This window comes from Erigeron canadensis, chromosome 3 (genome assembly GCF_010389155.1).
Source record: "Erigeron canadensis isolate Cc75 chromosome 3, C_canadensis_v1, whole genome shotgun sequence".
In the NCBI taxonomy this organism is placed as follows: Eukaryota; Viridiplantae; Streptophyta; class Magnoliopsida; order Asterales; family Asteraceae; genus Erigeron; species Erigeron canadensis.
Window position 1 is genome coordinate 15,169,494 of NC_057763.1, and position 27,682 is coordinate 15,197,175.

General features: G+C 36.9%; 2 protein-coding genes and 3 long non-coding RNA genes across 5 annotated transcripts; 4 read left to right on the forward strand and 1 right to left on the reverse strand.

Moving 5' to 3' along the window:
* Nucleotides 1–342: 342 nt before the first annotated feature.
* Nucleotides 343–1,230, forward strand: LOC122590886. Its single transcript, XR_006322620.1, has 2 exons — nucleotides 343–382; nucleotides 1,103–1,230. It is a non-coding gene; the product is annotated as an uncharacterized LOC122590886 (long non-coding RNA).
* A 2,145-nt stretch (nucleotides 1,231–3,375) lies between these two features.
* LOC122591549 lies at nucleotides 3,376–4,524 on the forward strand. The gene has a single exon (XM_043763811.1). The coding sequence runs from the start codon at nucleotides 3,376–3,378 to the stop codon at nucleotides 4,522–4,524; it is 1,149 nt and encodes a 382-aa protein (XP_043619746.1).
* A 6,413-nt stretch (nucleotides 4,525–10,937) lies between these two features.
* Nucleotides 10,938–11,837, forward strand: LOC122590924. Its single transcript, XR_006322634.1, has 2 exons — nucleotides 10,938–10,977; nucleotides 11,710–11,837. It is a non-coding gene; the product is annotated as an uncharacterized LOC122590924 (long non-coding RNA).
* A 1,697-nt stretch (nucleotides 11,838–13,534) lies between these two features.
* Nucleotides 13,535–14,131, reverse strand: LOC122591551. The gene is made up of 2 exons (XM_043763812.1): nucleotides 13,657–14,131; nucleotides 13,535–13,608 (listed from the first exon to the last, which is right to left on the reverse strand). Exons 1-2 carry the CDS (start codon nucleotides 14,129–14,131, stop codon nucleotides 13,535–13,537), a joined length of 549 nt encoding a protein of 182 aa, XP_043619747.1.
* Nucleotides 14,132–22,371: 8,240 nt separating this feature from the next.
* LOC122593730 lies at nucleotides 22,372–25,737 on the forward strand. Its single transcript, XR_006322859.1, has 3 exons — nucleotides 22,372–22,877; nucleotides 24,758–24,828; nucleotides 25,540–25,737. It is a non-coding gene; the product is annotated as an uncharacterized LOC122593730 (long non-coding RNA).
* Nucleotides 25,738–27,682: the final 1,945 nt, after the last annotated feature.

The window sequence follows — 27,682 nt, forward strand, 5'->3', positions numbered from 1 at the left end:
TAACATATATTAACATTAATATTATGAGAACACAAATGTCAAATATGGGTATTAAACAAAGCATGCAATGGAAAATATATATAATACAAAGTTAAACTACCGAAATTCCAATAACCGAACAAAATCGTATGAATGACCTTTACTACCAAATGTCTTCCAACCAAATGAGGCGAACAACATAATGTAATTGAATTCCATAATTTAAACGACAACCAAAGTTGGGCAAGTCTACTAGCATACATCTCATGATCTAGTTTACTAGTCATGCGACACACACTTACGTTGTGCATATTTCGAATACCATGGTTTAGGCTTGCTTGAGGAAAGACACCACTAGCCGGAGATCTCACTTTTGATCAGCCCTCTTTCACTCTCAATTCAAGTGAGTCATAGCCCCCTTTCAAACTATTTATGTGTTTTAACTATCGGGGTGAAAAGCATGATATATAAGCTAAATTGCTTTTATTATTACAAATATATGAAATGATTCTTGATATTATGATTATGAAATGAAATTGTTTCGTATGTTCATTATGATAAATGATTTATATGATGAGCTTGAGTTCTGTCAAACCGCTTTCTTCGGTTCACTACTATTTACTCCGATATGGAGGCCTGTAGTTAGTTAGTTGCGCAACTAGGTTTCGTCCACCCACCCAATTGTGTAACGGTGGAAGGTTGGTTGTCTTTGTGACAACCTCCACTTCCAGTCCGACCACGGGTGTTCTAGCTACCTTACTTAGGTCGTCTCCATGGCACGACCCCTTTTATTATTATTGTTACGGCACTTGATTGACAGCTCGTGCAAGATTTATCTATTTAATTGGACTTCGAAAAAAATGGTAGTAGTAGTGGCTCAAGCATTTACTCATCAAGTTGATTGAATTATACCCTCGTGGTTATATGATAGAAATTTACTACGTTGATTATAGTAAGTGGAACATACGCTTTCCAAATGCGACATTGGAGGTATACATGGAAATTTGGTGACTCTCAAATTTTTGGTTATGATGGATATATATATACACTTTATGTTGTTAGTTAAAAACCTATGAACTCACTCAACTCTCGTAGTTGACTTCTTCTTCTTCATGCTTTTCAGGTTAAAGATTTAGGTGCGTAGCGTGGACCACCCTTTTGGACTCTAATATGCTTGTATGGTTGGACGAGTATTGCAAACATTTAATCATTTTAATTATGAATTTGGTTGTGTAATGGATTTGGACGTCATCTTTAATTTGTAATCTTTTGGATTTTGAATGTCATTTGAAAACTTGAGTTGATGTTTTATATTTAAATCTTTTGTACCATGTCGTTCTGTGGCATCTCGTGTTTCCGCCTTAGTCGGGGGTTACAGAAAAATGGTATCAAGAGCCAAGGTTATAGAGAATTTTGCTATAACTACGTATTTTCAAAACGAGTCGAATATTTCTTAAACAATTGAGTTGATCATAAAGTATTCTTGTTTACTTATGCATAGCCTGATCAACTATGCCTAATTAAAAATTTAATATGGAATGATCGAAATAGTTGTTTAAGGAATATCAAAAAGGAGTCTTTTGAAAATAAAGCTTTAAAACGATTCTTGGTGCAAAAGATACATAACCAAATCCAATGGTTGCATTACTTATTAGAACCCTTAGTTAATACCCCCACTTGGCTAGCATTACTTGCCTATTAGACATAATGCACAAGTTAAATTCTAGTCATTTCGTTGATTCTAAATGGTCGTGTGGGTCATGAGTGTCGAGTTGGTCGTGATAGTCTTACTAATTATTGTTGGGTACGTCGGTGGTGGATGTCATAATGTTGTTCGGTTGTCAAGCTTGTGAGTCGTAGGTCGAATTGGTTGGTTGTCGTCAAATGATTAAGGTCGTCTCGGTCCGTCAAGTCGTCTTGCTGTCCGCAAATGGTCACATGGGTCGTCAATGGTCAAGTCGGTTGCAAATGGTCGTCTAAGCGTCAAGTGGAGTCGTCATCTTATGCTTTATGTGACTTGTGTAGGAATATTATGTCGCAAAGGAGTGAAGCCTCAAGAAACTCCAATCAAGTAAGGGACATTTATGCATTCGTGGACATGGTCAGGGAGAGGCGACAAGAACAAGAAGAAAGCGAGGAGACGGAGCCCACAATGGACTCCCAACAGCCCCCAACGACGAGAGGAGGAGGAGGAGTCCGAGCCCACGGAAGACCCATCAAATGGTGGTGGTGCTAGAAGCGTTGCTTCTAGCCAACCGGTACGTCGTTTGCCTACTCCACCACGGCCACCATCAGCCCTAGAGCTCCCACACCGCCGAGACAAAATGCGGCCATGAATGTAAGCGATGGACGCTTCCCAACTCACGACCCATACTTCCATCCACGCCTCCCCGCGATCATCCTTATCACCTTGGGCCAAGACTAGGAGAAAACCCCCACCGTCCTGTCTATGGAATACCCCCTCCACATCCCATGGGTATGACTCGGGAGGAAAGGGAACGAGTGTGGGACATAGCCGGTGGGCTAAGGGATGCCCGAGTGAGGGTTCGACATCAAGAAGTCATGATGGAAAGAACCTTGGGAGCCATGAGGCGAATGGGAGAAGATACCGGCATGGTAATAGATGGAGTGCGCCGGATTTATGAAGTGATATTCATAATGGGATGTATTCTTGCAGCGGTGTGTTCCATTGTGGTAGTTCTTGTGCTTAGGAAATGACCCTAAGGATGTTTTGTTCATGAACTTATTCGGTAGACAATTATTTGTACTTTGTTGTGATTTCCTTGAACTTGTTTGTGATTGTGTGACTACGATCACTTGTTTGTGGGCTTATGGCAATTTTGTAAACTGATGCTGAATCATTGGAATGGAAGCTTGATGCCTTTTTGCTTTTATATGATGTGTTAATCTATGTGTGTTATGGTTATACTTGTTACAAAGTGAAAAGTTACAGCAGGAAATCAGTTCTGACCACTTTTGGTAAACGGCCATATCTGGAGTTCTATTTGGTCTTTTGACCTGATTCCAATTGGAGATGAAATCTAACTCATGGGGCTACATTTTATATTTTATGAGTTTTGCCCAGTTCGTCCATCTTGGGTCACATTTTGAGCTTCAAGTTCGTATACAGATTCTGGAAAAATCTGTCAAAAGGCCCAAAAACAAGATGGACATGCTTTAAGCTTACCAACCACTTGTAATTCATAATGATAAGTAGGTTGTGATTAAAGGAAGGAAAATGAATTTAGGAATATATAGGTATACCTATGCATACAAACGTGGCTTATTACACTAAGTAACCTAAACGAACACGTGTGAGATCGGAAGTTGTGAGTCGGGTCCATGTCACATAATCCTTTATACAAATGACTAAACTATGTTCTCCTTTGTAGAGACATGGCACCACGAAGGACCGTTGAAGAGACAAGCGCTGAGGCTAGACGCCAAGAGGAAGAAGCTCAACGAAGGGCTGAGTTGGCGACTCTCATATCTCAACAAATCAATGCTGCCATGCCAAACATTGCCACTCAAATCGCTGAGAACGTGACTGCTACCATCAACTTGGCAAGAAGGCAAGAAGGTGGAGGAAACGCCACTGACCGAAATGCTTACAAGACTTTTACGTCTTGCAACCCCAAAGAGTTCTATGGGACGGAGGGTCCCGTTGGGTTACTTACTTGGTTTCAAAGCATGGAGGCAATCCTAAATATCATTGATTGTGCGCCAGCCGACCGCGTCAAGTTTGCGGCAAGTAAGCTCCAGGGGAGGGCACTCACATGGTGGAACCTCCAAGTCACCACGAGGGGTGCCGCCACGATGAATGCTTTGACCTGGGAGCAGCTCAAGGAGGAATTGAAAAGGGAGTATTGCCCTAGACCTGCCGTCCAAAAGCTGGAAATTGAGTTTTGGAACCATGCCATGAAAGGAATGGAGTTAGAGACATATGCGATTCGTTTTCACGAGTTGTGTGTGCTGGTACCTGATATGGTGACTACTGAAGCCAAGAAAGTTGAGAGGTATATTTACGGATTGGTACCGGAAGTAAGATTGATGGTCACGGCAGCAAACCCCACCACACTGGAAGAAGCAATAAGTTTGTCAACAAGATTGGTTAATGACTTGGTCAGGACTGGGAAATACTCGCGAGGCGAGTCAAGTTCAAGGCAAGGAGGAGGAAGCCGATTTGGTGATCGTAAGGGGAATGGGCCTGATAAAAGGCAAAAGATTGTAAGGAATTATGGAATCACCAATGGTGCGGCACAAAGATGTAACCGATGTGGCAACACCCATCAGGGGGAATGTAGGCTATGCTCGATTTGCCGCTCATTTGGACACCTTGCTGCCACTTGCCGTAGGGGAACAAGAGTTGGAGGAACCGGGGAACTTGTCATGAATGTGGAAGCACGGAGCATTGGAGGAATGCTTGTCCTAGGTTGGGACGAGCTCAAGGCAATCGAGGGAATGGAAATGGAAACCGTGGCAACTATAGGAATGTTGGAAATCGTGGGAACCAAGCAAACCGAGGCAATAATGGGAATCAAGTGAACCGAGGTAATGGAGGAAATCAAGCAAACAATGGGAATCAAGGAATCAATGCCAACCAGAATCGTGGGAACCAAGGAGGTCAAGCTAGAGGACGCGTGTATGCCATGGGTGCGAATGAGGCACGTGATGACCCAAATGTCATCGTAGGTACGTTTCCATTAAATAATGTTTATGCCTCTATGCTATTTGATTCTGGAGCCGAAAGAAGTTTATTTCTTTTGAATTTAAGGAAATGATTGGTAAGAAACCTAGTGAGCTTGATGAAACTTACTATATCGAATATGCTAATGGAAACGAGTATAAGGCCAAGGAAATTATTTTGATTGTATGTTGACTTTAGACGAGGAGGATTATAGTATAGACTTGATTCCCATTGAGATAGGAAGTTTTGATGTGATAGTAGGAATGGATTGGTTGTCTAAGATGCGTGCAGAAATACTTTGCCATGAAAAGGTCATTAAAATTCCCTTAGATAATGATGAGGTGCTTATAATACAAGGCCATAGGGCGGGGGTCCAAACCAAGATAGTGTCATCTATGAAAGTAAGGAAATATTTACGTAAGGAATATCACACATACTTGGCACAAGTAGTGGATAAGCAAGTAAAAAGTAAGGACCCTCATAAGGTCATGGTGGTTAGGGACTTTCTAGATGTGTTCCCTGACGAACTACCTGGACTCCCACCCACGAGGCAGGTGGAGTTTATGATTGATTTAGTTCCCGGGGCAGCCCCCGTAGCTAAAGCACCGTACAGGTTAGCGCCCTCCGAGATGCGAGAACTTTCTGAGCAATTGCAAGAATTGCTTGATAAAGGCTTAATCCAACCTAGTTCTTCGCCATGGGGTGCTCCAATTCTTTTTGTCAAAAAGAAAGATGGATCTCTGAGGATGTGCATAGACTATAGGGAGTTGAATAAGCTGACGATCAAGAATAGGTATCCGCTGCCACGAATAGACGATTTGTTCGATCAACTTCAAGGAGCGTCGCATTTCTCGAAAATCGATCTTAGATCCGGCTATCATCAGTTGAGGGTACGAGAAGAAGATGTACCTAAAACGGCTTTCAGAACGCGCTATGGGCATTACGAGTTTCTGGTGATGCCATTTGGTCTCACAAATGCGCCCGCCGTTTTCATGGATCTAATGAACCGAATTTGTAGGCCATTCATGGACAAATTCGTCATAGTATTCATTGATGATATTTTGATATATTCTCGTAGTAAGGATGAACATGAGAAGCATTTAAGAATAATATTGCAATTACTTAGAGACGAGAAGTTGTATGCTAAGTTTTCTAAGTGTGAATTTTGGCTCCGCCAAGTTCAATTCCTTGGACATCTCGTAGACGAAAAAGGAATTCACGTCGACCCATCTAAGATAGAGGCGATTAAGAAGTGGGAGGCACCAAAGACGCCAACGGAAGTGCGTAGCTTCCTAGGATTGGCAGGTTATTATCGAAGATTCATCCAAGGATTCTCTAAAATTGCGGTACCTCTGACCCAATTGACCCAAAAGTCAAGAGAATTCATATGGGGTGAAGATCAAGAGCAAGCGTTCCAAACGCTTAAGAACATGTTGTGTGAAGCACCCATACTAGCGTTGCCGGATGGAATGGAAGGATTTGTGGTATATTGTGATGCGTCGAATAAAGGACTTGGATGCGTGCTTATGCAAAGAGACAAGGTCATTGCCTACGCGTCTAGACAATTGAAGCCACATGAGAAAAATTATTCGACACACGATCTGGAGTTAGGAGCCGTAGTATTCGCCTTGAAGATATGGCGACATTATCTCTATGGCACTAAATGCACCATATTCACCGACCACAAAAGCTTGCAACACATCTTTGATCAAAAGATGTTGAATATGAGGCAAAGGAGATGGATGGAGCTGCTGAATGACTATGAATGTGAAATCAAGTACCATCCGGGGAAGGCAAACGTCGTTGCCGATGCACTTAGTAGGAAGGTGAATACTAAGGTGCCAAGGGCAAGAATCAGCTACTTACAAGTAAGAATGTCTCTAAGAGATCGTTTCTTAGGAGACCAAGCAAAGGCCTTTGAAGGGAAGAACATTAAGGATGAAGCCTTGTGCGGTATGGAAATGAGGTTTGACAAGGATGATGAAGGAATCTTATACTTCAAGGGAAGAGCTTGGGTACCGAAGGTAAATGGTTTAAGGGATGTACTTATGAATGAGGCTCACAATACGAAATATTCAATTCACCCAGGCGCGGATAAGATGTATCAAGGCCTAAGAAAGGATTTTTGGTGGCCTGGAATGAAAGGGGACGTAGCCCGATATGTGAGCCGATGCATGACTTGTGCGATGGTCAAAGCTGAGCACCAAAAGCCATCTGGTCTTTTAAAGCAGCCAGAGATTCCCGAATGGAAGTGGGAGCAAATAGCAATGGACCTAGTGACAAAATTGCCTCGAACAAAGAAAGGTCATGATGCTATATGGGTGATTGTTGATCGTCTTACGAAATCAGCCCATTTCATCCCCATCAAAGAAGATTGGAACACCGAGCGCCTAGCTCGCTTGTACGTCGAGAAGATTGTAACACTACATGGCGTGCCTTTGTCCATAATATCCGATCGGGATGGTAGATTTACCTCACGTTTTTGGGGTCACGTGCAAGAAGCTATGGGCACAACACTAGCATTAAGCACGGCTTACCACCCTCAAACGGATGGACAAAGTGAGCGAACAATACAAACGTTGGAGGATATGTTAAGAGCCTGTGCATTAGAATTTAATGGAAGCTGGGATGAGCACTTGCCTTATGCTGAATTTACATACAATAATAGCTATCACTCTAGCATACAATGTGCACCGTTTGAAGCTTTATATGGACGCAAGTGTAGGTCTCCGATGTGTTGGATAGAGACGGGCGAAAGAAGTCTAGCTACCGTCGATTTTGTCCAAGAAACAACGGACAAAGTAGCTATCATTAAAGAAAAGCTTAAAGCCGCCAGAGATCGGCAAAAGAGTTATGCGGATCAAAGAAGGAAGCCCCTAGAATTTGAAGTCGGCGACAAAGTGCTCCTAAAGGTGTCGCCATGGAAAGGAACAGTGAGATTTGGTAAGAGAGGAAAGTTAAGTCCTCGATACATTGGGCCATTTGAAATTGTGGCTAGAATAGGCCCCGTGGCCTATAAGTTGAAATTACCCCAAGAAGTGGGAGATGTTCATGACACTTTCCATGTGTCAAATTTAAAGAAATGCGTGGCGGATGATTCGAAAGTAGTTCCACTCGAGGAACTACGAGTGGAAGATAAGCTCCAATTTCGCGAGGAGCCAATAGAAGTTCTTGACCGCGATGAGAAACGCCTTAAGAGGAGCAAGATCCCTATAGTTAAAGTCAGATGGGATACAAAGCGCGGACCCGAATTTACATGGGAGCGCGAGGACTTCATACGTGAGAAATATCCGCACTTACTCCCTAAGCAAACTCAAATTCCGGGACGGAATTCTTCTAAGGGGGTAAGGATGTAACAACCGTACTTTTAATATTATATATGTGCTAGTTAGGTTATCTATGTTCCCGCAAGCCATAGTTATACTTGAAGCTAGTAGGTAATGCCCCAAATTAGTAATCTAAAGCTAATAATATGTATAAGAATTTCCTAACGAAAATACCTCGGAACGAAAATTTTTAGAGGTGATCAATCGATACGATAATAACAACTTAAGACTCCCAAATTGAGATACCAATCAAAAATTCCTATGGAATGCCCAACAAATCAAAAATAAAACCAAATCAAGAAGATATGATCATGATAAATAAAAATTTTCAACTAAAAATATAATTGGAAGAATTATGTACGTAAAAGCGTCGAAAACTTAATAAGTAAGCATATAAGCTTAAAAATTAATACAAATCTACAACCAATGACCTATGTAATCAACTAAAAATACAAAAATATATCCATACACATAAATATACATGACTTATACACATATATACATATTCCTAACTAAAACAACCAAATACTTACATTTAACTAACTAAACACCTACAAAACAAATACAAAATTTACATATACTTACACTTATACTTATACACTAATTTTATACAAAAAAAAAAATAAAAACTCTTCAATATTTCCCCCCCCCCATGGCCGGCCCCTTTCCCCCCTTTCACACTCCACATTTTGAATATTACTCCTTCCAACTCCCCCTTGAAACTCAAACAAAACACACTCTTCACTTTCTACACACACCAACTTTATTTTCTCTCTCAAAAACTCTCCTCTCCTCCCTCTCTTCTTCTTGATTTCGGCAGCCACAAAACAAAGGGAAGAACAAAGCTAAACTCATCTAAAAACTTGTTAATAATAAGGGTTTAGATTAGATTAAGCAAGGGTGGTGTTAAGCTAAGGTTTAAGGGTTAATATAAGGTTGAATCAAGGGTTATTTGGTTCAAGAAAGGCCACGATTTTCTGCCATCTTTTCTTCATCTCAAAGTGTTCTTCAAGGGTATATATCTTCATCTCTTTGTTAGATTAATCTTATTCTAGTTCATATTAAAAAGGTTTTATCAAAAGTCCATGTTTTCTTCATGTTTCTCTTGAATATACACTTGGTGAGGGCAAAGTTGATAGGATCCTTCTTTCCATGCTCATGCATGTTGAATCCATGAAGAAAGATCCAAGGATTCAACTAGTTAAAGACCCAAAAGTGTAGTTATATATTATATAGCTTTTGATATGATTTTTCCTTTGAAAGATGGATATATTCATACATATTATGAAGTTAATATTTCTGGAAATATTTATAAAAATATAGATTTTATTGATAAAGTGTTGGATCTATGAAAGTTAGCATCAAAAAGGTGGATATGTGTTGATTAGTTGTAAAGTAACTTTTATATAAAAAGATGAACATATTTTATATAATGTTTATGTATATTTCTGGAAAATTTCATAAAAATACATTTTTATGTTGATGGATTGTTGTTGGATAAAGATTTGTTGTTAAAAATGATGAGATGATTACATGCATGCTAGATTTAAGAAAGTTGGATGGTTGTTTGGACTATGAGGTGAAGCTAGACTTGTGTCAACTGAAAAATAGGTTAAAAGTCATGCAAATATTCTGGAAAAATTCACAAAATATCAATTATATAAAGCTTGGGTCAAAACAAGTTAAAATATGCTTGAAATCGAAAACCGAAAGCTTGTTAAAATGCATTTTGAGCACACACATGCACCATAACTTTATGACCATGAAAATGTGATGAACATACTGGAAATATGACATATTAAAAGTATAAAACTCAATTCATTTGATGCATGGCAAGAATAAGCTCAAAAACCGTCTTTTCGGGTCAAATAATCACTAACCGAAAGCACTAAATTGCACATATCACACCACCACCACCATCACGACTTGAACCACCAAAATATGATGAACTTACTGTGAATGTTGAATTTAGGATGAAAATCCATTTTGAAGTACCTTAATAGCCTAAGAAATGAGGCTAAAATCACTATTTCGGTAAACGATTTTCAATTATAAAATCCTCAATTTAAGCAAGACACAAGAGAGGTTGAATGGTTACAGATTTTTATTGATAAAAGGTGCCTAAAAAGGGCTGGAATTTTTGGACTAAAAATCTTGTGGTGATTTGTAAGGATTTCTATGATTTAATGAATTAAAATGGTAATTAAGAGGTATATAAATTAATAAATAAACTATATAAACCATGAATCTGATCAAAGCCACTTAACCAATGATAAAAGTGACCAAAACCTACTGGGGAAAAATAACTACAAGCAAGGGAACAAGAACTATACAATTTAAAAGTAAATTATTAAGTAAAAGTCACTAATTAATCATTATGATTAAATAAATAGAAATAAGGCACAAATAAATATAAGAATCACAATGTTACAAATAAAAAGGCTTGAAAATCAGTAGATAATCCATCTATAATTATCTATGAATTTTAGAGGTAATTTAAGGACTTAAAAATAATTATAAGGAATTGTTTAATTAATAAACCAATAAAATAAGTAAATAAATTAATTAAATAATATTAAATTAAAGAAATAATTATAAATCAGTAACATATATTAACATTAATATTATGAGAACACAAATGTCAAATATGGGTATTAAACAAAGCATGCAATGGAAAATATATATAATACAAAGTTAAACTACCGAAATTCCAATAACCGAACAAAATCGTATGAATGACCTTTACTACCAAATGTCTTCCAACCAAATGAGGCGAACAACATAATGTAATTGAATTCCATAATTTAAACGACAACCAAAGTTGGGCAAGTCTACTAGCATACATCTCATGATCTAGTTTACTAGTCATGCGACACACACTTACGTTGTGCATATTTCGAATACCATGGTTTAGGCTTGCTTGAGGAAAGACACCACTAGCCGGAGATCTCACTTTTGATCAGCCCTCTTTCACTCTCAATTCAAGTGAGTCATAGCCCCCTTTCAAACTATTTTATGTGTTTTAACTATCGGGGTGAAAAGCATGATATATAAGCTAAATTGCTTTTATTATTACAAATATATGAAATGATTCTTGATATTATGATTATGAAATGAAATTGTTTCGTATGTTCATTATGATAAATGATTTATATGATGAGCTTGAGTTCTGTCAAACCGCTTTCTTCGGTTCACTACTATTTACTCCGATTATGGAGGCCTGTAGTTAGTTAGTTGCGCAACTAGGTTTCGTCCACCCACCCAATTGTGTAACGGTGGAAGGTTGGTTGTCTTTGTGACAACCTCCACTTCCAGTCCGACCACGGGTGTTCTAGCTACCTTACTTAGGTCGTCTCCATGGCACGACCCCTTTTTATTATTATTGTTACGGCACTTGATTGACAGCTCGTGCAAGATTTATCTATTTATTATTGGACTTCGAAAAAAATGGTAGTAGTAGTGGCTCAAGCATTTACTCATCAAGGTTGATTGAATTATACCCTCGTGGTTATATGATAGAAATTTTACTACGTTGATTATAGTAAGTGGAACATACGCTTTCCAAATGCGACATTGGAGGTATACATGGAAATTTTGGTGACTCTCAAATTTTTGGTTATGATGGATATATATATATACACTTTATGTTGTTAGTTAAAAACCTATGAACTCACTCAACTCTCGTAGTTGACACTTCTTCTTCTTCATGCTTTTCAGGTTAAAGATTTAGGTGCGTAGCGTGGACCACCCTTTTGGACTCTAATATGCTTGTATGGTTGGACGAGTATTGCAAACATTTAATCATTTTAATTATGAATTTGGTTGTGTAATGGATTTGGACGTCATCTTTAATTTGTAATCTTTTGGATTTTGAATGTCATTTGAAAACTTGAGTTGATGTTTTATATTTAAATCTTTTGTACCATGTCGTTCTGTGGCATCTCGTGTTTCCGCCTTAGTCGGGGTGTTACAATTATAGAGTAAAATATAATACTTCTATGTCTCTTATTGTGTCATGTACCTAACTAAATCATGTAGCTCAAGTCAATATTCATATAAGTATTTAGTCCAACATGTTTTGTATATCATGGTACTATGCCATCACGTGGTCCTCTATTATATATTTGGTCGACTTCTTCTTACTGATATTTATTCATCAAAGTTCTTTCATGTTCATAAGTATCACCAGGATATATGTATATATATTTTTGTTTAGTTTAACTTATATCTATGTTCACCTTTCATTTTCATGAATCCTTCCTCCTGGTGATTTTGAATGGCAAGACGTTAGGTGAACATGACATGAGAATAAATAAATCTCTTGACGGACAGAGTTCATGGAACTTACAACAACGAGAAAAGAGAAGTGTAGGAAAGCTGAAATGAGCTCCTGGCTGAGGGTGGTTGAAAACACGTGCTGCTGAACAAAAGGAACGACTTCGAGTTTAATGACACATTTAGAAACATAAGAAAACTCGAATGGTATAGGTACTTACGAGAGCTAACAGAAATGTTTGGCGACTCAAGACCAGAACCTGAAACCTCAACGAAGCTCAACAAATGACAACCTCGGCTAGCTAAAAAGTCATGGCTACAGTGTTGATGATATTATGGTGGAATGGGCTGTTCTTTTCCTGGTTTGAGAACAGGGGAAAACATAGAGTGTAAGGTAGAGTTTTAGTATTATGAATGATGGTTTATCAATGTTGTTTTGGTGCATAGAAGCTGGAGAATGGGGTGACTATTTATAGATGGAAGAAAGGTGATCAAGAACCTGATTACATGGTTGTGAAAGAGACACATTGGTTGTGAAAGAAGGTGGTACTAGGGTGGCTGTTAGGGTGGCTATGGGGTGATAGAGCTGCTGTTGAAAATTTACTTAAACAAGAAGGTTCACCTCCTCAAGATTAAAAGAAAACATTTGGAATTTTGTCAAGTATATCAATGCTCTACTATTGAGACCGATTAATCAAAAGACACAATGGAAGAAGAGTTGCTTGTTCTTACATTGTGTGAGGTTCAAAAGAATATTTTTGGCAAGTTCAACAAGGAAAGAGATAGCAAGGAATATTTTCTAACAAGAGGAAGATTATTGCCAAAGGATAGTTGGCTTTTATGTTTAGAAACCCACGTGTGTTTTTTTACTAGCTTTTTGTATTGTTGTATTGTGATCTTATTCTTGCCATAATTGATATTTAGCAAAAAGAATGAAATGGGTTGTAACGGATAGTACTAGTGTCATATCATGCAAGGTGTATTTACTTATGCTATATCATAGATAGTAAAATCTTCTCTTTTCTAATTAGAAACAAGTAACCCTCATGTGAATTTATGTACGTTTGACATTGATATTATAGATTTTTACATCTAATAATTTGTTATATGTTTTTACAGGTTAATTATTGATACAAATATATGAACCCATTAGATTATCACATTGCTTGTTGTCAAGTAACATATAGCTTGTTTTCATAGAATGTCCATCGAAAATAAAAAAATCAACTAGTAACAAAATAAATAATGGCCTCAATTTTGTCGGTTGCTACATTTCTAAATATGATTTAGACACGGGAATATTATGAATTACTCTAGTTGCAACAAATGATCTATTCGCCCCTGAATCAAAGAGAATTCACATAGGCACATTATATACAAGGAATGTACCTGTGACAACATCATCTGCGTCTCTTGCTTGCTCTACAGTGAGTTGGAAAGATCTTCCACACGAGTTTCCATGAGCTTGAGTATTTCTCCTCTCTGCCTCTTTCCTCCTTTCTTCCAGTCTTTCTTCTTCGGTCAACTTAGGGCATGAACTTCTCATATGACCCTCTTCAAAGCATTTGAAACAAACAACGGGCTTGTGAGGTTTGGACCTACATTCCCGGCTAGTATGCCCCGGCTTCCCACAAGTATAACAACCTTTCTCCACCGCCCTACATACCCTCGAATGATTCTTCTTGCATTGGCGGCAAAATGGAACTCTTTTATTAGAGTGGTTTCCGGAATTCCCTTCTTGTCTAGGCCTCTTGTTTGGGGAACTCACGTCTTCATGCTTCCTTTTTAATTCACTATCATCCACCCTTTCCATCTCAATTTCGTGATCTCTAGCCACATCCGCCAACATGGAGAAGGACTCCATTTGGCGTAAACTAATCTTCTCCCGCAAACTCTTCTTCAACTTCAAGTAAAATTGCTCCTTGAGCAATTGATCATTTTCCAGATAGGATCACGATCACCGTGACACTCCGGTGGGTGGCACACTTCAAAATCTTGGAAAGTGAACTTCTTTTTATAGATCCTTTCCCCCGTCACTTCAACCTCTTTTTTCCTCAATTTTTTTGCCTTTATCCTTTGCATCCCTCTTTTCAAATTCCTATTGCACATTGATTGCAACTTCTTCTTTAATCATTTGAGCAATCTGATTATTCACTACTCCTTCTAATGTAGCATTCAACCTTCTGAGTAGAATATGAGTGTACTTTTCTAAGGCTCTCCCAATTTGGTTTGAGATATCCATACTATCTTCGGCAAATAAGGGCCCTTCATCTTCATTTTGACTATGGTTCCCATCTTCGTCGTTACGTAGATCAGCCATACTATAATAAGATTGAATAAACAAATTTAATTTCATAACCTATCATTACACGCTCGAACTAAAACCAAGCCTATAGTTTAATACTAAACCGTCACAAGGTTTGATGCCGTTAGTTTATAAATTATTAGTACTTCAACCACAATAAGGCCGACTTCTTATTGTGCTTTAAATACTAGCAAGTGGATAAACTAGCATCATCAAATGCATCTTTCGGTCCCATATAAAATTTCGGTCACCTAAGGTCGAGTCTCAACTAAGGTTTAAGTCTAGGCACTCTCTACACCAGGGAATACTTAAACCCCTTAAACCTTGGCTCTGATACCAACTTGAAAGGACCTGACTCGATAAATCGAAGATACAAGATATTTTTTATTTTTTTTTTACAACCCAGTTCGCCGCAGTGGGTCGAGAACTTCCCAATGTGCCGCAGTGGGAATCCTCGGAACAAAATGGGAAAAAGTCCCACTGCGCCGCAGTGGGTTTGACACTCTCCAACTGCGCCGCAGTGGGAGGAACTAAAAACAAAGACGAGGAAAACCACTGCGCCGCAGTGGGCAAAACCACCCCCACTGCGCCTCAGTGGGCTACCTGATCAGCAAACCAAAACCATTTTAACACTTAAACCAAATTGCAACCTTCCCATATCCGCATGAACTTCATAAAACACGTTCCTAAGATTTTAAAGACACATTTTAAATAAATTTATGTCATCAACATGTTCACAATTCATGGATACCATCAAACGGGTCATTTACCGATTTTGACACCGTTTCAACCAAAAATGAAACTTCACAACTGATTGAAAACTTTACACCTGATCATAGACACAAGTTTAATAAAAGTATGACCATCAACAAACATGTACCAAGAGCCAAAAGGTATGGGACTTCTAAGCATCTACCAAAAGATCGTCAGTCATCCGCAAATGACCTAATTACCTTCAAGAACTTGTTAAATCCAACTTCGGGCTCAAATCAACTCTTTTCAATCAACAATACTAGTTCCTTCTTCTGTAACTACCTATAAAAGGGTAAACAACTAAAATATAAGCAAAGGCTTAGTGAATACACTTGCATACATTTACGAATACGAAGGAAGACACGTGAAAAGACTTTCACATGTAACCTATGACACCGTCGTGTCACATTTACATGCTCACTTTGCACACTAAAAACACATAGATGGATCCATATAAACTAAACAACATAATCATGATCATCTATCGGGGTTCTTAGGCCACCGGAGGTTCTTAGGCCTCAATCGATCAACTATCAGGGTCTTAGGCGCCGGAGATTCTTAGGCCTCATAAACTATGCCCCACATGGGCTTAACGTCAATTCAATTACCATGCTTGGAAGATTCACAAATTATGGTAATTGACCCCACGTATATATAAAGATATGCAAATATACTCACATCATCCGCAACAAAAACAATAACGCTAAATAGACAAGCACAAGCAAGCTTCAACCTATAATTATATCGTAAAAATGCATAAGCTTACATTCACACTCGACTAGTTCAACCTAGCCATTCTTAATCACTAGCCTTTTCAAAAACCCAAAACCCAACCCATTCGTCATTGAGTTACTTTCATTCTTACAATAACACTAGGTAGCTCATTCTACCATTTTCATCATTATTTCAATAACTAGAAAAACTCATCTTTTCTCATAAACTCAAATTATCACATGAACTTACCAGTTTCATAATCAAACACATCATATAACTCAATGACAACTAGGTTAACTAAGGAATTGGGAAAAATTCATCCATAAATCACATTCTAGCAAAACCCCCAATTTGGTTTATTCATGAACCCTAGTTTCAAAAGGGAAGATAAAAACTAAATTAAGGGAAATCAATATCTCAACAATGGAAGACAATAAATTAGGGTTTTCAATTCACAATTTCTTCCCCTTTTTCCTCTTAAATTTTTGACCACCACCACACCCACAAACTCTAACTTTTAATTCTTGAATAAAGATTATTTGATGGTGATGGTTAAGATGATTATAACTCTTGAATTAAAGAGAAAATTGCTTTGATTTTTTAAGGAATAAAATAAATCTTGCATGAAGAAAATGGAGGTGAAAAGAAAAGAGTGGGTGGAAGATTACTCCAAACCAATTTGGATGGCTGGCACGTTTTGGGGGTGCCACGACCCACTTCTAATTTTGTGGGTATTTTACCCACTATCCGCTGAAGTTCCAACTAAATTAACCCCATATCCAAAAATAAAATACTAGGAAAATAATTTAATGTCAAAACTATGAAAAGGGGTTAATTTCTTTTACCTTAAAATCTTTGGGGTGTTACAATAAGTTGTGCGCAAGGCAATTAGATTGGAAGGGCATTTAACAACGCCAAAAAAAGCTATAACAAATATGAGTTTGGATATTATTTACGGAAAAACATATTAGTACTCCCAGATATGAGTTTTGTAAGGTTGTATGGTATACCGTATACATTAGATATTTATGGTTGTATCTTATCCCTATTAGAGCTTTTTAATATTTTATATCCTACCATGGACGCTTTAAAAGGTGGCACCTAAAGCTTTTTTGGGATAATTAGTTACCTTCCCAAGCCATTAGGCCATATATATATATATATAGGGAAAAGGGAATATAAGGTTGTCCGACGCCTAAGCTTAGGTGTGGAACCCCTTACATAATAATATTTTATTATTTCTTGTTTAATAAATAAATGCATGGGCCCCCATGATTTTTATGGATTAAAAAAATAATATGTGAGTGTTCCACACCTAAGCTTAGATACCCGACAACCTTATATTCTCATCCCCCATATATATATATATATATAATACACACACAAATACAAAACTTTGAGTTAAAATACACATTTATTAAAAGAAAGGGACATCATTAAACATACAAACTCACCTCTGATGAGAACCATCCTGACATTACGTTCAACCTCGCGTCTGAAGCTTCATAGATTGCAAAGTTGCGGATCACCTCGTTAGCAGCTGTTTGTACACCAAACCGAGATTAGGTTTAGTAGGGGGATGATGAGTATTTTTGGTTGTTTGTTGGTGATTCCCCGAAGGTAGAGTGAATCTCTTTACACCAATCGAATATGATTGATATATGGCCGATTGAGATCGTGATAATGATTATGGATCCGTTCGATCCTGTTTAGCGTGCTCATATCAGGATATTATCGTATCCCGATATTCAAGGATGTTTTTGCCTAATCATCGTAGGCTGTGTGGGCTTCGGGACGGAGAGTCGTCGTCCTGCCGCATGTTGCTGATATGTGAGTATATTATTGTAGATTGCTGGAGCATCTTTTATAGAGAGAAGAGGACGTCAAGATCTATGTGTGTGTTTTTTCGAGAGGAGGAGAATGAGAATTTAGGTTTAGGTTCATCCATATATAGCGATGGAAATCTTGGAGAATAAGTTTAGAGTTTTAGAGAATATTCTTAATAATATGCCAGATCTGGTATTTAGGACGAGATAAGAGCAAATCTCTTTAATTAGGAGGAAGAGATTGAGATAATCTCTTCCATATTTAAATAAAGCTTACAGCGGATACCTTCATCACGCAGAATCGGCTCTGTCACGAAGGTCATGTTTTGTCACGAAGGGTGACATACACCAACAAGCCCCCTAGTTTAATATGAGGAGCTGCAAAGGTCATTATATTAAACTCTGAAAAAATCAAATTAATGCTTCCTTCTGTAAAATAATGGAAATCGTTCGTGTTCGGGTGCGGAAGTAAGGTGAGTAACAATGGTGGATGTGTGTGTGTGTTAGTGTGTGTATTGAGAGAGACAGAGGTATATGTGTGGAAAGCTTGGAAATATATTTTGCAATATGTGACTAAAAAGTTACAAAAGGTTAAGGCTTGAGGGGTATTTATACTCTAAGTAAATACATAAGCTCCCCCTCAACCTTATATTACATATACAAATTAACAAAGATAATGAAATACAACTAAGCACTATTTTGAATTTCTAACATTCTCCCCCTTAGTGCTTGGTTGTCTTCTATCAGTTCCTCCTCCTTCTTTTCTCAGCTCGTCTTTTCTTGTTCTTTCTTTTCTTGTAATCTTGAGCTGCTTTTGATGTAGATGGCTTATCTTTCATAGAATTCCAAAAAGCTCTTTTCTTGTAACTATTCCAAGAGTCATTTCAATACCTCTTAGGAATGAAATGCCAGTTAGCACCTTCTGGACGTTCATCGGGCAATCTGATATTATCTTGAAAGTTAACTGGAGGAATGTTATGAGGACCTCGTTCATGACTTGGATTCCAAAGAACCCATGAACCTGTCTCAGTATGAATGATTCCTTCTCTTGGTCTAATAGTTCTGACAGCAATAAGATCTCTAACCCTTTGACGAACATTAATTGTTTCTTGAATTCTTCTTATGTGTCTTTCTCTTTAAATTTGGATGTGTTCATTTTCACTGGGATCAGGATTATCATGAATGGCTCTGAGGAAGAATAAACAATATTTCAGAGTGCCATCTGAATACTTGGGAAAATCAGATGCACGGATAAAGATTTTTCCTCTGAAGCTGTTAATGAAAACAAATCAATCCAATTCTTCTATTGGATCTCCAATCTGATAAGAATCCAACTCATAACCTCCTGCTCTCGAAATTGGTCTCGTGAGATTAATTCTTCTTGTTCTCCTTTCTAGACCAATCTGGAAATCATTGAACTCATAATATCTGATTAAAGCCTGAATGTGACTCTTCAGAGCTTCATAAGCAAGGAGTTAATCTGGAGTCTTTGTGATCAAATGAGCATACTGGTTGTAGAGAAAGAGGATGTCAGAGATTGGTAAGTATTGGAAAGATTCTTCATGAATAGCATAAATGTGACTATCAGCTCTTTGAACTCTAAATCGGACAAGTCTTTGATTCTGATACTTGATAGGAGCAATCAATGTCAACACTCTTGTGATTGGACTCTGGAACTGATTATACCACTCTTCACTTCTTACTGTGCTTTCAGCATTCATCATTTCTAAGTATGCATCCCTTTGATTTTGATGTCTGAAAAGAAAGAATGCTCTCAACCTATTCAAGGTCATGTTGAGTCTTTCCTCAGATGAGCAGTAAATCGGGAAGGCTCTTTCTTCAATGTATCATGCCCTGCATACTAATTCTTCAGGTCTGACATTCAGATCTAGCATTTGAGCATAATTCTCATAAAAATATCCTTCATTGATTTGCCAGATTTTGTCTCGAGTGATTCTTGGATGTCTAATGCCCATGCTAAGCTCTCTTGGAGTGTCAAGATTATTTGTATCTCTTAGATCATAGACAATCTCTTCAAAGATATCTTTCTCAAATTGTTCTTGAGACATAGCAGGTATTGGTGGAGCATCATTAGAATCATCCGAATCAGAATCACTGTCATCATCAGTCCTCTTCCCTGGTTGAAACGGATCAAGATCACTAGATTGATCAGAACTTGATGTAGTTGAGTAGTAGTGACAGATATATTTAACAAGTGGAGGCAGATCATCTGAATCAGAATTATGAACTTGATGAGCTTGAGATGATGAAGGAATATCCATACTTTGACTTTGATCTTGATTTCCTTCTGTTACTTCTTGAACACTTGCTTCTTGTGTTGTATTATGACCTTCTCCACTATCTCCCCCTCGTGTTGATCATCCGGATTTTGATCATCCCGACTCCTTAAGATAGTGGCCGGTCGACATTGTTGTTCAAGCTCAGTTAATCTCTTTTGAATTGCTTCAGTTTCAGCCTTATGAGCATTATCAGTATCCAAGAAATGTTGATAAGAAAGAATTGATTGACAGATCGCTTGCTTGATCTTAATCTATGAAGTACTGCCATTATGAGAGTATCAGTGGATATACCACTTTCATGAAGCCTATGAGCAGTATAGTCATTCAAATAAGTATCAATGAGATCAGAGTCTGATGAAGATGAAGAACTTGAAGAAGAATCAGGAGAATCAGGATCAGCAAATGATTGTTGAGTTGATGAAGTTGGAATTTCTGGGGGGTTGATGATGAAATTGGAGATGATTGAGTAATCGGTGGTGTTGATATGATTGGTTGAGATAACAAAGGAACAACAGTTGGAACAGTTGAAATATGAGTAGTAGGTGTAGAGATTGGAGTAACAACAGATGAGCCAATTCTAAGTGCACCACCAGTAAGCAATCTGCGTGGTGAAGAACTGGTTTAAGTCATTGGAAGTTTTCCGGTAATAGTATATCTGGAAGCACGTAAAACGCTTTCTTGTTCTTGTTCAATCCCTTCAACCAGATGAGTCACAAGAGTACGAACAAGTGGAGATAATGTTACAACAGCTGGAGATTCAGAAATTGAAGTATCAGAAGTAATAGAAGCTGACACATCAGTAGTTCCAAGTGGTTCTACTGAGTGACCTGACGACATCATGACTGTCACAGGATTTCCTGTTGGTCCAAGAGTTTGAGCAACAGTTGATGATTCGGCTTTACAACCAGAATCCTTTGAAAAGTGGACAAACATAACACCGGTGTCACTTAGATCAACCGTTAAACCCAAAGCACGAATAGCCGCAGCAACTGCTCGAGCTCGAGAGAGTTCAAACTGTCGCTGAGCCAATTCAGCTACACGGGTGCCTTCGTTCAAAGCTGGCATAACGTTAGCAATGGAAGGACTTCCAAACAATCCTTGAGAGGGCACTAAAGTCGAGCTCTCTATGTTTGTTCCGGCAGCATCACTTAGATGGGCAGATGGTATAACAATCGGTGTAAGTGTCCTAGGGGTACTAGACAGACGTGCAGAATCGAAAGTCAAGAGAGGGGCAGATGTCTCTTTATCTTCAACATCCACAAACTCTAAAGGAGACTGGGATGGAGTACGTGGATTTTGCCCATGCAGAAATGAGACGTCAGTCTGTAGAGAGACTTCCAAATGGCTAGTGGAGGTTTGACTGTGCAAGAGTTGGGAGCTTTTGTCTTCTATCCTAGGTCGAACCCGGCGAGTATGTGTTGTTTGAACTAATGGAAGGCCAACGTTTTCTTTATGCCTTATACCTAGCCCGGACCTCTCATCCTCTCTAACATTTTCAACTCCTCCCTCATTTCCACCTTGTTCCTCCGGGATGTCCATTGTAACAACCCTCCTTTCTAATATATATATATACGTGCTAGTTAGGTTGTCTATGATCCCGCAAGCCATTGTTATACTTGAAGCTAGTAGATAATGCCCCCGAATTATCAATCTAAAGCTATTGTTAAGTTCTAAATTCAATTTAATAAAATTGCATTGAACAAAATTTTTATTAATATTTAATCAAATTATAAATAATAAAGTAAGTCTCACAAGTTGAGATAACAATCAAAAATTCTTATAAATGTCTAACAATTTAATCACCAAGCCAATTTAAGTAAATATGACACGAAAATAAGGTGACTATCTCAAAAAAAAATATTATATATATTTATAAACGAATATGTACCTAAAATTGCTTGAATAACCATACTAAGTATATATATATATGTCCAAACAAGTACAAGCTTATGACAAGAATTAAGTAACAAAATTAAAAACAAAAAAGTTAAAAAAAATGAATATATATGTAAACACATACAAAGGCTATGGCCATATGTATATATAAATTGTATATGGACAACTTTGGACCACAACAAGTACTTTAGGTACATATACTTACACTTACACATATAGTACATACACTCACACTACACACTAAAAGAAAAATTGAAAATCCCCCTCCTTTTTCCTTCACCCAAACCGTCCACCACATTCCCAACACCCTTCATCCAATCAAAATTCATCTAATTCTTTCATTCTCCAAGAAAATATGTACATGCGTTGCATATGTACATACATACACTTATAATACAAATTTTAAACAAAAATCCTTTCCTTTCCCTCACCAAGAGCCGTCCCCCCTCCTTTTTTCCAATACAACTCCACCAATCAATGATCAACTAGCTTTACTCTTCCAACACATTATCCCTTTACACCATTTTTCACACACACTAATTATTCTATTTTCTCACAACACATTTCTCTCTCTCAAAAAAAAACTCCATCTTTTCCCCTCTTCTTCTTGATATTTCGGCCATCCAAAAAGGAAGGAGAAAACACAACCTAAAATCAATACAAACTTATATTAATAATAAGGGATAGATTAGATTAAGCAAGGGTTACATTAAGATATAGATTAAGGGTTGTTCCAAGGTTTGAATAAGGGTTATTGGAGCTATTTAGGCCACGAAAAATCTGCATCTTTTCTTCATCAAAAAGTATTCTTCAAGGGTATATATCTTCATCTCCTTACTAGATCTATTTTGTTTATGTTCATATTCAAGAGGTTTCATCAAAAGATTATGTTTTCTTTTAAAAATACACTTGATGAGGGCAAAGTTGATAGGATCTTTCATTCCATGTTCATGCATGTTGAATCCATGAAGAAAGATCCCAAGATTCAACTAGTTTAAAGACCCAAAAGTGTAGATATAAATTATATAGATTTTAAAATGATTTTTTCTTTGAAAGATGATTATATTTATATATATTTTGAAGTTATATTTTCTGAAAATTTTTATAAAAATATGTATTTCATGTTGTCTTGATTAGATCTATAAAAGTTTGCATCAAAAAGTGTAGTTATATGATGATTGTTTGTAAAGAGACTTTTGCATGGAAGGATGAATAAGTTTTTATATAAATTTTATGTATATTTTTCTGGACTTTTTCATAAAGTAATATTTTTATGTTGTTAAATAAAAGTATGGCAAAGATTTGTTGTTAAAATGATGAGATGGTTACATGCATGCTAGATTTAAGAAGGTTGGATTGTTGTTTGGATTATGAGATGATTAGAGACTTGTAATAAGTTAAAAATATGTTAATCTTGATAAATATATTCTGGAAAAATTGATAAAATATCAAGGATACAAAGCTTGGACCAAAACATGTTAAAATATGCTTGAAATCGCAAACCGAAAACGTACAAAAATGCATTTTGAGCACACACATGCACCATAATCTTTTGGCCATAAAAATGTGATGAACATTCTGTAAATAATGTGTTTCAAAAGTATAAAACTCAAGTCATTTGATGCATGGCAAGTTTAAGCTCAAAAATCACCTTTTCAGGTCAAATAATCACTAACCGAAAGCACAAAATTACACATATCACACCACCACCACTGTCACGACTTGAACCACCAAAATATGATGAACTTACTGTAATATTTGATTTAAGAATGAAAATCCATTTTGAAGTACCTTTATAACATAAGAAATGAGGCTAAAATCACTATTTCGGTAAACGAATTATAATTATAAAGTCCTCAATTTAAGGAAGACACAAGAGAGGTTGAATTGATATGAATTTTCATTGATATGAGTTGCCAAAAAGGCCTGGAATTTGTCGACAAAAGCTCTTGTGATGATTTCCAAGTATTTTTATGATTTAATGGATTTAAATGGAATTTAAAGGATAAATAAATCAATAAATAAATTATATAAATCATGAAATTGGACAAATTTACATAACCAATGATAAAGTTAATTAAAAACTACTGGATAAATATTATCACAAGAAAAGAACCAAGTTTTATATGATTTAAAAGTAAATAATTAAGTTAAAATCACTAATTAATCGTTATTATTGAATAAATAAAAATAATGCTCAAATAAATGTATAAATTCTAATATTACAAATTTAAAAGCATAAAAGTCATTAGATAATCAAAGTATAATTATCCATGAATTTTAAAGACAATTTAAGAGCTTAAAAATAATTATAAGGAATTATTTAATTAATAAATGTATAAAATGAATAAATAATATTAAAGCAAAGAAATGATTATAAATTAGAAAATATACTTTAATATCAACATTATGACAGTACTAATGTCAAATAATATTATTAAGCAAAGTGTAATAAGGAAATCATACGTATCAAAGCAAAACTACCGAAATTCCAATAGACGCACAAAAACGTATAATGCGAAAACTACTCTTACCACCAAATTCCGTTGAACCAAATAATGTGGACATCATAATGTACATAAATTCCATAATTAAGCAACAACCAAAGATGGGCAAGTCTACTAGTAATCATTTCATGATCTAACACACCAAATCATGCCACACGAACTTACGTCGTGAAATTATATGATGATTAGGCCTGCTCGGGAATCAACACCTCTTAGGCCAAGGAAATCTAATTTGATCAGCCCCTAAACTCTTCAATCAAGTGAGTCATAGCCCCCTTTCAAACTCTTTTACGTGTTTTACTTTCGGGGTGAAAAACATGATAAATAAAGTTACTTTTTATATATGAAGTGTTTCTTGAAAGAAAGTTTGTGATATGGAATTATATTGTAAGTTCAATTTGCAAAATGTTATATGATGAGCTTGAGTTTTGTCAACCCGTTTTCTTTCGGTACACTACTATTTACTCCGAAAAAAGGAGGCCTGTAGTTAGATAGTTGCGCAACTAGGAGTCGTCCACCCACCCAGAGCGTAACGGTGGAAGGTTGGTTGCCTTCGTGACGACCATCACTTCCAGTCCGACCAGCGTGGTGTTCTAGCTACTTAAGTTTAATCAGTCGTCTCCATGGCACGACACCAAATATAAGTAAGGCACTTGATTGACAGCTTGTGCAAAGAAAAGAAGTAATATAATGTTTGGACTTGAAAATGGTAGTAGTAGTGGCTCAAGTATTTACTCATCAAAAAGAATATTTAAGCTTTGCCCTCGTGGCTAAAAGAAATTGAAGTTAATATGATTGGATATTAAGATTTGAACATACGATTTTGGAAATGAATATTCGTAAGAACACTTGAAAGTATTTTCTTTATGACTTAATATCTTGGTTATGATTGAAGTATGAATTGTTGTTAGTTACAAACCTATGAACTCACTCAACTCTCGTAGTTGACACTTTTTCTTCATGCTTTTCAGGTTTAGAGCAGTAAATAGCTTTAAGGACCGCCTCTTGGACGATGTACTTGTTTGTTATGAGATGGCTTGTAATGCAAACAATTATCTTTTGATTTGGATTTGGTTTATGTAATGGTATTTTAAAACATTGATTTGAACTATGTAACCTTATGATTTGGGATGATGTTTAAGACTTTAATGATGATGTTTTCTATTTAATCTTTTGTACCATGTCGTTCTGTGGCATCTCGTGCTTCCGCCTTAGTCGGGGTGTTACATCCATTACATCATCAGCAAATTGATTGGCTTCATTATCAGATGAATCAATATCAGAATCAGCCACATCTTCTTTTTCAGCTCGGGAGAAACGATCATACTCAAAGCGAGATCTTTTGAATGTTTTCTTTTTGATATTAACAGGAATGGACTTCCTGCGGCCTTGAAAGTATGTCGGTGGAGGTGATAGGAAAACAGGTGTAGAAATTGTTGATGAAGGAATTTGAGTTGGAATTTGTTGTGATTGAGGCATTGTTGGGGGTTCTGGTGTTAGAATTTCTGGAAGTGGAGATGTTTGAATTGGTGAAGAATGTCTTTGTGGTGAAGGTGTTCTTGGTGATGGTGATCTTCTGATATTTGAGGTTTTAGGAGGTGGTGATCGAATTGGTCTTGGAGTCCCAGACTCAGAGATTGTATCCTCAGAAGATGTTGGAGAAGAAGGTTCAACTGGTGTTTTTCTTTTCAACTTCTTTTTCTTTGAACTTCCCTTCTTTTTTTGTTGATGTACTTTCTCACTCAACTTTATCACAAACATTTCACCTCTTTGTTTCTTACTCTTTGGCCTACCTGAACTGGATTCACCCTCACTTTCTTTTCTTTTCCTCTTAGACCCCTCACTTGGCGACCTGTTGATGCACGTTGATGTGACAACAGCAACTTAGATTTGATATGTCGTTTAGATTAAGACATTATGTTATTTTATGTCGTATCTATATATGTAATTGATAGATTATGGACTTTATGTTTTGGTAATGATCGATTACATGTTTTGGTGTTATATATATGTTATGTATGATGTTTGTTGTGTGTTATACAAGTACAAACATAATATGTGTTAGGATTCCTTGATGATGAGACACTAAGGAATATAACTAAGTCTTACATCTAACAAAGATAAGGTATATCTTCGTTAGAGGCAAACGAAGATAAACTTCGTTTGGTACAAACGAAGATTAACTTCGTTACATGGGCTGGGCAGCTAAGTTCGTAAGAACAAAGCCCAGCAAGCCCAGTTCGATCTGAAACATATATATACGAATGAATACCCTAAAATGAGAGATCATATTCGACATACACGTACTCCAGACCACTAAGTTCGTTCTATAGCTTATAGAAACGAATATAGCATCATACGGCTGATTATTTACTTGATAATTAGCGATATACACGTTAACTAATCAAACTAGCGATATACACGTACTCCAACCAACACTACTGTTGCATAATACCTAAATTCTCTTGTCTATCATGATCATCTCGTTGGACGTACTAATTCTCCACCGAAGTTAGTTTCATTGGCTGACTTCTGGGCGTGGAGAGGCCGATTTGAAGATTATATTCAACGAGAAGATTTGAACATGTGCATTATGATCACTGAAGGATATGAATGGCCAACTCTTACTGTAAACGGTGTTACAACTAATTACAAGGTAGGAGAGTTAAAAGGCGAAGAAAAATCTTTGTATGCTATTGAAGTTAAGGCTCTTTCTACTCTTCGGATGTGCATTCCTCAAGAATTAGTGCACCTGTTTCCTAAACAGGAGTACAAGACTTCAAAGCAATTGTTCGATGCTATTGAAGCTCACTGTGAAGGTGATCCATTATTGAAGCAAAATATAATTAAGATGCTTAAGAAACAATTTGATTGCTTTAATGCTACCAAGAACGAACTAGTTGAGGATCTTATCTTGAGATTTCAACATCTTCTTGCTGAGTTAGCCTATTTTGATCTTAAGTATACTCCTACTGAGATAGTGGATAAATTCTTGGATGGTTTGCTGAAAGCTTATAAAGAGTTTCATCATGGATTGCAAGAAAGAGCTGATTATGCATCTCTTCGTATTGATGGTGTTATATCCACATTAAGAAACAGAGAAATGAAGGATAA

Excerpts from the sequence above, each read along its gene's own strand:
- LOC122591549 (XM_043763811.1), top strand. The coding sequence starts at position 3,376 with ATGGCACCACGAAGGACCGTTGAAGAGACAAGCGCTGAGGCTAGACGC.
- LOC122591551 (XM_043763812.1), bottom strand. The coding sequence starts at position 14,131 with ATGGAGTCCTTCTCCATGTTGGCGGATGTGGCTAGAGATCACGAAATT. Across the intron at positions 13,609-13,656 it reads CGCAGATGATGTTGTCACAG|GGGCGAATAGATCATTTGTT; the intron begins GTACATTCCTTG and ends TCTTTGATTCAG.